Raw genomic sequence first — 11930 nt, 5'->3', positions numbered from 1 at the left:
TATATATATATATATAAGATGCGGGACTTGAACTCGTGATCTGCTAGTTATGAGTTTGTCGCTCTCGCATGGAGCCATATGACATCCCATATAATATCTCTATATATAACGTATATCTTAATACATAAAATGAATTGAAATTGATTATAACAATTTGTAACAATATATTTAAAAATTAAATAAATTTTTTATCTGTAGTACTATTCAGATTGGATACCAGAAGAAAATAGAGACAAAAAAGTGACTTTTGTTCAAGCAGTTAGTTTATTACGGATATTATGCGCAAATAATGAGAGTGCAATTAAGCGTGTTAATGACGAAGATTTGGTATCACTTTTAATAAAGTTTTTAAATATTGACGTTTATGGATCAGAGATTGTCACGATCGTTACACAATCCCTGATTTGCTTGTCTGATGAGAATGACGCCGCCATTAATAAAATTAAACAGAATGAGTTACTTTTGTCTAGTCTATTGGATTTAAAAGCAGACGATAAGATCGCTTCCAAAATATTGTTCCTGAAAACTTGTGTAGCTGATGTATTAATCAATATCAGTAATTATACTGATAACAACCAGATACATGTTTTTCGTAAAGTGTTGTCGATACTATCTGATGTACTTGCAATTGATCATGGACAAATTTTGTCTTGCTTAACGTCTATTCTACCACATGAAAGCAATGCTTCTTCGAACGACAAAAGAAAAAAGGTACAAGAAAATAAAAAGATATTGGAAATGCAAGAACAAGCTTTACAGATTTTAGCAAATTTATGTTTTGAATGTGAGGACAATGAAATCGATTCTGATACTGATGATTTTGAAACAATGGAGCTTGAGTCTGAATGTTTGGATGATGACTCTATGAATGAAGATTTGAAAATAACATCAACATTTCCAGTGGAGTTAGTTGAAGTCATAAACACTTGTAGCTTAATTGATAAAATTTGGAATAAGACTAAATTTGTGGTAGATAAAAATAACCACGAAATATTAGATCAAACTGAGGAAGGAAAAGCTACATTGAAGCAATTTTACAACATTCAATACACAGCTTATTTATGTTTAAACAATTTATTACCCAATATAGAGGTTGATGTTTTTGGAGGAGTTGATAATTTATTTAGGTAGATTATTGTCAAATTCTTTGCATAATAATAAGCATTTCTTTTCTATTATAATTTTATTGGTTTTTATTAATTTTGGATATTCTGAATCCAGAAAATGGATAGATATTTCCACAGAGTTTAAGCAGATCATCAAGAAGGATGTTGAACTTGCAGAAGCAAGTACTGCTGCCATGAGAGCTATTCTTCAACGTTTAATTCAAGAACAAGCGAATGTCGTCGAATTAAATCAGTTAACTTGTAACGATATTCAGCTAATGTTAAATGACTTACAACAATGTGTCAGTATAAATGTTCGCATCAATATGATAAGAATGCTCTGCAATTTAGTACAGATTATGTTGAATAAAAATAATTCACAAGATTCCAAGAATTACGAAGCGATAAAGGTAACTATTTTTGTGTTTCTTCGGATTTTCTATCCAAGTATATCAATTATTTATTTCCGATAGCTTGTTTCCACGTTCTTATTGGACACCTCTAAAACTGAAACTAGAGTGTGGGTTATAGCAGAATCTATAGATGCATTAATGGATATATATGCAGAAGATGAGACTGACCATTTAGCAGCAGATATCAAATTAGTCCCGAGATTGTTATCCATAATGCCACATTTCAAAAGCAAAGTACATATTATTTTACAAATGCATATTATTTCTTATTTATTATATCAAATATTTAATATATTGATTTTTTTTATATAATTATTTTACAGATGCATCAGCAGAAAAAACATTTACAAGATGGCACGGTAGTAGTATCGACTGTAAACGCAAATCTAATGAGATTTATAAAATATAAACAGAAGCGAATAGGAATTAAAAATAAACGTTGTTAAACGTCATTTTTATTCGATTTCTTCGAATTACAGAAATATGAACGAAAATATTTTTATAATAAATAATTTGCGACATATTTTTTGAAAAGCAAGAAATGTATTTTTGCTCTTATCACTTCCTATTTTCTGCGTACTTTTATAAATTTTAGATTTAAAGTAGGATTATATATTTTTATCACAAGATAGTTCTATGACAATTTATGCTTTATTTTATATTAATAAATAATGAAAGTAATAGTTAAATATTACAGTAAAATATCAGAAATGAAGTAATACATAAATGACAATACATAATTATCATTGTAATTATGTAATGTAATAGAAATGCTAGATTCTCTCTGCAGCAAATATTTTTGCAGAAAAGTATATTCGACGCGTTAGTATGAAATCATTGCACTCTAATAAAAAAACGAAAACACATAATATAGAATGTACTTACAGTCTTTGAATAATAGTTCATATAAAATACAATAGATTTTCGAAATTCCTAAACACAATCATGCTTTCAATAGAAATCACGGAAACAACAAAATTTTATTAGGAAGATATGGACTAAAAGTGTGATCTAAAGATATGGACGAAACTTAAAAATTTTAGAAGGATTTTCCTCTCTTATCATCATCTTTTAAGCTTTTACTTTCATCTTTTGATCTAGATTCAGTTGTGTCTCTTAGACTAAGCGCACTGTGTCTTCTGGGTTTCGGTATGGGATTTATTTCATCCAAGAGCTCGGATTTATGCCTGATCGGTTCGGAGATGTGTAGTTCGATCACCTTTACTGGGTCACGAGACGCTGCGATTGGTATTGGTGCATCCGTTAATCTGACCAAGTGTATATCCTTTTGCTCACGTGGTAATTTCTTAAATTCCAACTTAATTGGACCAGATGGTCCGTCTACCATATTTTCGAAAAAGTGCCGACGATTTGCTTCGATAGATAATCTAGTATTCGTTACCGAGTCATCGTAACATGTATCATCGATATCTTCTTGTTCTTTAGATGCGTTTTTATTTTCTAATGCTTTAATCTGCTTTTCAATTTTTTCAATTTCTTCTTTTACGGAAAAACTGTCGCTTCGTGATAACGTGCTAGATGAATCTTTTTTTCTCAGACAAGCTTCATCAGATTTTTGTTCAACATCCTTGATAATTTCGATTTTTTCCTGAGATGTTCTCCTATATTCTACATCTACGGAATCTTTTTCGATAGGCAATGATATTTCGTCAGCAATGATATTTGTGTCCTCCTTATTTGATTTCTCAGTTATTCTCGTTTCAGATTCAGTTTTCTCTGATCTTTCATTAGAATTAGACATTATTTTTTCCTTTGAAGAATCCTCCCTTTCTTTCTTCTCATATTCGTAGTCTTTAGAAATATCACATGTTTCATTTTTCCTATCATTATTATTCAAAGTGTCGTCAGTCATGTTCTCCGTAATTTTCGAATGTAATTCGGTTTGCTTTTCTTTTTTTCGCGGCGATGTATCGCTCAATTCTTCATAATTTTTCATTTCATCGTTATTTTTTGTGATCCTGGTAATATCTATCGGCTCGGTTATTCGGAGTTCAAGTTTACTCGTTTCTGATATGAATTCTGTTTTATTGGCTTCCGCTGCAGATTGATAACCTTCCTGCGAAAACATAATTATTACATAAATATTGTATTTATTACGATAATTTATTAAATATCATCCACATAATTATACCAGAGGGGTATCCAAATGTTCCTTCTGTTTTGGCGGTTGCGGTGCTCTCCGTTTTTTGCGACCGTACGCACTTGTCGTACTGGTAACGGATATACAGCTGTTGATGGATAAATTCGATTTTCTCACAGCGTCCTGATTGAATCTCTTAAAAACATAATCCTCGGGCATATTTTCATTCTCATCTCTCAAGCTAATGTTAGCGGATCGATTGATCGAATCTTCCTCAGCATCCAATGTGGTTCCATTCAATCTTTGTGATGATCTATTGCCGAATCTTCGCCTGGAAAAAAAATTGCGAACATTGTAAAAGCAAAATTTTTTTATCTCGAGTAAAAATAGATATTTGTTTTTGTATTTAACGTTTTATAACAAGGAATTATTTTATATATTATCGAAAAGGATTATTTTATCGTTTAATATTTAAACTGCAACTAAAGTTTCGAACTATTGCAACTATCAGAATATCTATAAAAAATAAAAAAAATATATATATATATAGAGGAGCTTACATTGGCGGAATTGGGATTTCTTCCGATTTATCATGAAAATTAACACTACCATTTTGTTTGGATTGCTTATTTTCGAAATCCAAAGGTGGTATCTTGTCCGTCGGTCTTGGGCTCACCTGTCCAAATCTGGAAAAAAAATATTGAAAATTTAATTTTGTTCATAAAAGAAATATTTCTTCGGACATCTTTTAAATTTAGATATCATAAAATTATTCCATTATTCTATTCTAAAATCATGGATCAACAGAGATTCAAATATAGCTACAGTCTTTAATCGTGCAAAGTTTACCTTCTGGCTGGTGGTTTCGGAGTGAGATCGACGCTCATGATAGAAGTTGTAGTATTTTGAGGATTCACATCGTAAATCCTAGCAGGATCCCCGTTTACTGTTAAATTCGAACTATATCTCGAGGTATTATCGTCGAAAGTGTATTTCCTTCTTCTTGTCAAAGTTCCTAAGGCTTCATCAAATTCCTGTTGATCTTTAGACAATCGCGAAGATATTGTCGGTTTGCTGTCGTAAGGCTCTCTTTTGTACGTAGTCGAAACTACAATATGTGGTAAGTTGCATTTTATTTTACAAGTTTATTATTAATTATAATTATATTAAACTAAATATATGAATAGGAATATATAATTGTGAAATAAATCAAATCCCTTAAAAATGTACATTTAAAACAGTTTGGAAAATAAATTCCGCATTTATTATTAAAATCATACACTTTCTAACGCATTAATTAATTTAAATATTTTTATCTTGTAATTTAAATGAGCGTTTTGTAAGTTTAACTCAAATAGACAAACCTGTTGTAATCGTCGATCTCTTTTCCGATTCTGAAGTTTCTTTTCGTTTTCCGAACAAACCATTCCTAAACATAAGAATCGATATTGAATTGATTGTCATATTAACTATATTATTACTTTATTAAATTATAACAGAAAAAAAGAAAAATGGATGATATTTAAATTACCTACATTAAGATTACGTTACATGCTAAAATTATAATTACTTAATAAAATTAAAATAATATATTATTTATTTAGAAACGCTCTGATTTTAAAGTAAGCGACAATAATAATCACGTTGTGCGTTTTGCGTCTTAACGGATCTATGCAGCATTTACGCACACGCGAAGATGATGAGATTGCGCGGTTTATCATTTGACATACTTGAGACATATGTTAGAAAATTTAACGTCACCAACTGTAAATTTTGTTCTGTAAATTTTCGTCGATTGTGTCGATTAAGGATCCAAGTCGGAATTGAATTACGACATTACTTTGCAAATTTAAAAATAATCATGAAAATGTTCAAGGAATGTTGTGTATATCCAGTGATACTTGTTTCACAAACATATTCTTTTTATATCTATTCGATTTGAATGTCGAGCGAATGCCTTTAGCATTAGAAAAATTCATATAAACATTATAAATTTATCGCGCAAAAACTAAAAAAAAAGAGGCAAATCTCTTAAAACGCCACGTATGTGATGAATGACAATGCCTTCCTATGCACATATGCAGTTAAAAACATTGATTATGTTCATGACGTTCATTCCACTTAATATCTCTAATCACTTCCACTTTGTCGACGATCACGGCAGATAATTTGAAGCACACTTATATTCGTTATTGTACGTACTTGCAATGCGTGTTAATTCAACTTTCGATTCAATAACGCAGATGTTCGCAGCGCAAATTCTTTGGTTTCTTCGCGCAGCTCTGATTAGTTTGATTATTCTGATTGCTAATCAGACTGGAACTTAATTTAATTTTGACGAAAGTATTTTTTTAATCACGTAAATAATGCGAAAGTGCGAGAAATGATTTGCTGAAAAAATGTACCATAACTCTTTTATTGTAGTACTGTGTATTATATTTCATAATATATCGAGACGCTGTTATTCATTCATAATATTAAATATATAAAAATTATAAATAAAAATTTCACGCTATCACTGTATATATTTTATTAACGCTTCACAAAGAAATTGTATGACTAAGAATATTATTTTATTTGAAAATATATTCACCAAGTCGATTTGATCGAGAAGCTGTTTGATCTTTTCTTTCGGCTTTTGCCGAACGTCCAGAATTTGTGCTTGGAATCTTTTGATGATTTACCCTCGTGATGCACTTGTGACTGAGAATTTGTCGTGTCATCGTTGAACGGATTCAGATGTTCCGGATAATCATAGATCGATACGCTAGGTCGTCTGGGCCTCGACGACGACGACGACATGGTTCATTCGTCAAATTTCGATCGTCAAGAAAGGTATTAAGCGAAATATCTTGGAAAGTTTCACATACAGGTCATCGATTTCTTGTCATAGCTACTGCCGCAATTCTGCAAGCTAATTTCATGAAAATAATCTATATTAAGAATTTGAATATTAAAAATCTTCATATACTTAATATATTAAGTATATGGCGTGCGAAAAAAATTTAAGAGACAAATTGTGTATAATTATAAAAATATTTAAAACAAAACATGCAGTAAAATTATAATTAAAATCAATTAAATAAATGTAATTAAGATAATATAATATTTCCCTGCTCAAATCATGCGAGAACGATGAAGTTTGTCAAAACATTCGCGATTAATTACTACATTGATGAATTATCGTCATCAGTTTGATGAGTGCTAAGCGATGGATGAGAGGAAAGCGATTTGGAGCGATATAATTGCTGGATATGCGTGCGTGTATTCATCGTTATGACAATTGCTCGGTTCAAATCGAGTGACCCGACCTATTAAATAATAGAACCGATAAATGGTCGATCAGTACCGCTGAGTGACAATGGATTAATTTGTTAACCCAATGACAATAAAAAGCTATAAACACTCTCGCGTCACGTTAACCCGGTTAACAAGACATCTTCTAACGTCTGCTGGATTACAATGTGTCATATCTTCTAACGTCTGCTGGATTACAATACGTAACTATATGCATGTCGTTTGCATAATGTTGCTGTGTGCAAAGTGCGTCTCTCGTTTTTTCGATTGCATATAGCGCGATAGATTAATTTAATTTTTTCCCTACCGTCTTCAATCAAAAATACAACTTTTCTTCTTATTTTAATATACAGACACATACACGATTATAATATTTGAAAATTATGTATCATATTTCAATTCGTCAAGATTTTATGAATAATTTGCTTGAGTATTTGAAGACTTTTTAAATAAAAAGATTGATGTTTCGAAAATCTTGATGTTCTTCTTGGTAGGCTTTGTGACGCGAGGAACGCCGCGAATATGTACATACATCGGACTAAAATGCATCGCGTGAATCGGCACATACAAATAGTGTCTAACAAATGCAATTAGCTCAATTAGTTCACCGCGCTCGCGCTCCGTTTTGTTCAATTCGTGCACTGCATCGCGATTTGAAATTGTTCGATTGTGTATAAATTTCGAATACGATTCGTATATATTCTATTCTATTTTGCGACGAATGATGAGCAACGTACGACAAAATGCAAAACATGCTTGAAGGTTTTATGCTAATACTTGTCACACACTGATCACATTCACAAATGCAAAAGTCTTCGTATTATTATTAACAATATAAAGATGCAGTAATACAGTAAGTAAAAAAATATATTTTGCAAGATAAAGAAAAACGAAATATTAATCAATCGAACGTATTCTTTTTTTCAATTAAATTAATTATAGTGCCACATCTTTTTCTGCGCAAAAAGCTTAATATTGACGAACGATAAATCGCGTTGTAGAGAGTACTCTATTAAATTATACTTGTTTAAATAAATACGAATCTTGTGATTGTTTTGGAATATATTAATCTAAGTGAACTTTTTATTATAAGATTTGTAATTATTCAATAGTGATTAGAATCGTCTCGTATGATCGTCTGGCGCGAGTCAGTTATACAAGGTGTCCCAGACCTTTCACCTTTGAATTCTCTTTAACTTAATTTGGAATTTGGAATTGACGTTTCCTTAGCAACAATATCAAGGAAGGTCATCATACATGAAATAATCATAAAATTGTGCATAAAATTAAATATCTCGAGATATTTATAAAATTAATTTTATAAAATTAAATATCTCGAGATATTACGATCTTCTTTAATATTATTAATTAATATTGATTTGATTATTAATTAATATTAATTTGATATTAATTAATCTGCACATTTTGCGAATCTGTCTGTAAATAGAAACTATTTTAATTTAATAGAAAATATAATTTCCATTATTTACATTTATTTCCATTAATTTAAAAATCATTAATTAATTTTTCAATCCTAAATTATGATAAAATCAACTTGAAAGTTGTCAGAAGATGGAATAAAGAGACGGGGATACCTTTATACATTTGTAGGAAGATTATTATTATGAACGTCGCAATCGATTAATCGCCGATTATGATGTAACTATATAATGCACAAGTTTCACAATTCATCATAGCACGTGAGCGTTGAAAAAAGATCTCCTTGTATATCGAGTTAACACACGTCGTTTTCCCGTTGCTTATGTACTGGCCGTTCTACAATGCAACATATAGTACATATCTGTGAGAAACGACTAGAGCATGTCGCTAACATAATAAGAAGGTACTAAAGAGTTGGAAGCTAATTCCTTTTGCAAAAAAAAAATAAGTATGCGACATTTTATTTGCCAAATACGTTTATTTCCGATAAATTGTATTCCGATTGTAATTTATCTGTACAGTATATTTCAGGACGCAACAAGTAAAATTATTTCAAAGATCTACCACTCAGCAAATTTGATTGTGCAAAGAGGAGATTTAATCTAATCTCTCACTGTTGACAAGAAGTATTTCGCTAATACAAGCAAATGCTCTCTCGCACGTGATTTAATCAGAGCATACGATGACGAGGAATCGATCGCTGATTTCGATAAAACTGCGAAAAGAAAGTATCTACCTGTCGGACACCATCTCGAAACTGAATAGCTAAAATAAATAGATAACAAAATGCTGGTATCCGCTGTATATTGGCAAACGCAAGATAATTTTTTATGCACTGATAAGTTTATATTAAGTTTATATTAAGTTAGCAGCAAATTGTTATTTAGATTGTAATAACGAAATGGAATTGATGATTACGATCGACGTTCCGTTTAATTACCAGCTGTGTATAATTGATACGCGATGTCTAAGTTAAATTTGGCCGATGACTCATCGTGCAACTGAACTCGCATGGACGACAATGCAACTTATCTCTTTTTCATTGGTTCACTAGAATCATCGTGTTGGGATTAAAAGACACGTATAGAGACTTGGTGATAAATAAATATTCCGTAATGAATTTATCTCTTTGTTTAGCTCTTAGATGTTTTACTCAACCTTTTTCTGAATTTTTTCGACAATTTTTTTCTTGGAAGTTAGCTTTAATATATAATTCTTATAATATATATATAAAATGTGAAATATATATGTATAATATAAAAAATATGTATATCTAATATATTCGAAAAATGAAATAATATTACAATATCGTCAATATACAATATTCTTGCTCGCAAGAATAAATTGAGAAAAGAATTTTATTTCTATGTATGGAAAAGAGATGCAAGACGATTAAATTTGACATGAATGAACATGAGTGTGCAATATGCACCATACAGTCATCGGTGCAAGGTCCAAACGGCTAAGGAAAGTTCGAAAGGATTAAGAAAACTTGGAAAGTTTTATTAAAAGTGAGAAAAAAGTGATAATCATGTCTTGAGTGAAAACGCAGCGATTTTCTGGCTCCGATTCAGAAGTGCGGCCGTTCTATTTCACTAAAGATATTTTTAGATCTTGGGAAATTTAACGGGGAATTATGTCATGAACCCCACGATCGCTCTTTTCTCAAGAACATTACAGTTATCATACGTGTTTCCCGAATGACGTGTTTTTCTTTTGTTACAATAGATAAACTAATTACAGTCTTAGAAAAGTTACGTTCTGTATCTCTATTTATTACAACTCGCGAAACGGATTTGAAAAGTTGATGATAAAAGTAAAGGCACAATCGGAATACTTTCTCGAAGAAAAATCGATTTACCTATAGTTTCCATGAAACTGCTGTACTGCGAAATCATATTTCTTGTATTGTTTATATCTAAAGACGTGCATTGATAATGTTATCTCTAAACGTCAATAAGATACTCAACGATTTTATTTATTTTTCTCTAAAGTTTTCTATCTATAAGTTGTATAATAAAATCGAAATAAATGTAATACAGATAGAGAAGCAGCTATTAATATTTCTTCATCGCTGATGCTATAAGACATGAATATGCATTTCGTGCTAAGCTATCATTAAGACTAGCTACATCGATTGGTTTTGCCACAGGTTTCTAAAAAGTCGTAAAATTTGTTATCACATCGTTGCAATTTTTAATCAAAGTTAGCGTATAACTATCGATTCTTAAACTCCAGAGAGAAGCTTCAATAACGCGCGAGCCGTCCGAAAATAGAATCTCATTGTAACTTATAATCTCGATACAGGTCGTCGGAATCGGGAAAGTATTCGGAAATATCGCTCTTGATGGATTCCATCGCGTGAGTAGATATACATAGAATATAAGTCATTAATAATTTTATTACGAACAAGATAGGTCAAGGATTCGCATTATTTCATGGAGAACCAAAAGAAATAAAACTAACGAAACGCGTGTAATTCGCTTAAAAATTTGTGGAGTTTGTCGTTATTATCTCATTGGCAATTTTTAGGTATGACGATAACATAGTGACTTGCAACGATTATTATACGTTGTCGCATTTCTATCGTCAAGTCGCGCGAATCACTTTACCACGTTATCGCAAACGTGAATTTATGCTAATATTAAGCCACAGGCGTGAATATATATATATATTCGATTTTCGTGTCTCCAATAAGGCAACTCCAAATATCATCGGTATTTTATCCATTCTAAAAGCTCATTAGAATTTATTATACTTGGACCTGTATAAATGCGCCCAACATTTCGCAGGGCTGCAACTATCTGTAAAACGATTCATATCGTGTCAAAAAGCGCGCGGCGTCAAAAGCAAAACGAAATAGAAATTTACATTTCGATATACGCGCTACTTGCGCGTTACCTATAATAAAAGATTCGATCTGTCCAAGTCATCGTACTTACATAAGTATGCGTGTACGCTGATCGTACGAGTGCTCGAATTCTTGCAAGACGCGATTTAACAAAGCATGAAAGCACTTTCACGTAACTCCTCAATCACGATTGAGTGAAAGACACACGGGGACGTAAATCAAAGTTCAACAACGTGCGAAACTGTGAATGGACGAATAATACAAATTCCCTCCTATTAGTACGAGCCACGCCGGCCAACTGCGGTGAGTGAGTTTAGTGAGTGCGGCTTGTACTGTACGGCTATCTGCGACTGATGTGGGCAACACATCGCGATGACATTCGGGAATCTTCGATCATTTTCGCATACACATGAATTTCGCGCCGCGCTCAATGCTGAGATCAGATTGGTCGATCGTATACTCAGCGCGAAAAATTTGAATCATAAATTTTAAGCACCAACTATCTTTAGATTCTTATTCCTACGAGAGTTATTATTAAGATTAAACGTTTACGTTAATTTTTTGTCAACTAGCGTTTTGTCATGCTATCTTTATGTAATCTTTTTATCAATAAATAAATGTAATATATAATAAATAAATTTTTTTTAAATTGTCAATCAGTAAAAAAAAGCAAATTTTTTACAGCAAATTATGAAAACATTAGTATTACATAAGTGAAAGTA

General features: G+C 31.5%; 2 protein-coding genes across 4 annotated transcripts in view; one reads left to right on the top strand and one right to left on the bottom strand.

Annotated features, from left to right (window-relative positions):
* Positions 1-1965, top strand: part of LOC108685131 (HEAT repeat-containing protein 3) — a 2982-nt gene extending 1017 nt beyond the window's left edge. The window contains exons 3-6 of the mRNA XM_018189787.1: positions 199-1127; positions 1222-1516; positions 1580-1753; positions 1843-1965. Of these exons, the coding sequence (XP_018045276.1) occupies positions 199-1127; positions 1222-1516; positions 1580-1753; positions 1843-1965 (1521 nt within the window). The remainder of the gene's footprint in view (positions 1-198; positions 1128-1221; positions 1517-1579; positions 1754-1842) is intronic.
* Positions 1966-2249: 284 nt separating this feature from the next.
* On the bottom strand, positions 2250-11521 carry LOC108685106. Of its 3 annotated transcripts, none has more exons than XM_018189751.1 (8): positions 11300-11521; positions 8513-8693; positions 6214-6534; positions 4985-5049; positions 4470-4728; positions 4181-4306; positions 3672-3951; positions 2250-3596 (listed from the first exon to the last, which is right to left on the bottom strand). In XM_018189751.1, the coding sequence occupies exons 3-8, from the start codon at positions 6420-6422 to the stop codon at positions 2559-2561; spliced, it is 1977 nt and encodes a 658-aa protein (XP_018045240.1). In that variant the 5' UTR covers positions 6423-6534; positions 8513-8693; positions 11300-11521; the 3' UTR covers positions 2250-2558. The 3 variants fall into 3 exon arrangements, with proteins under 3 accessions (XP_018045240.1, XP_018045241.1, XP_018045239.1); XM_018189752.1 differs by lacking the exon at positions 11300-11521 and adding an exon at positions 10219-10298; XM_018189750.1 differs by lacking the exon at positions 8513-8693.
* Positions 11522-11930: the final 409 nt, after the last annotated feature.

The sequence above is a fragment of the Atta colombica genome, unplaced genomic scaffold, assembly GCF_001594045.1.
Source record: "Atta colombica isolate Treedump-2 unplaced genomic scaffold, Acol1.0 scaffold146, whole genome shotgun sequence".
Classification (NCBI taxonomy): Eukaryota; Metazoa; Arthropoda; class Insecta; order Hymenoptera; family Formicidae; genus Atta; species Atta colombica.
This window is presented reverse-complemented; position numbering and strand designations above follow the sequence as displayed.

What these genes read in the sequence shown, in the direction of transcription:
- LOC108685106 (XM_018189751.1), bottom strand. Translation starts at nt 6,422, where the DNA reads ATGTCGTCGTCGTCGTCGAGGCCCAGACGACCTAGCGTATCGATCTAT. An exon ending in GAGATCGACGATTACAACAG is followed by an intron (nt 4,729 to 4,984) that starts GTTTGTCTATTT and finishes CACATATTGTAG; the next exon opens with TTTCGACTACGTACAAAAGA. An exon ending in GAAATCCCAATTCCGCCAAT is followed by an intron (nt 3,952 to 4,180) that starts GTAAGCTCCTCT and finishes TTTTTTTTCCAG; the next exon opens with GCGAAGATTCGGCAATAGAT.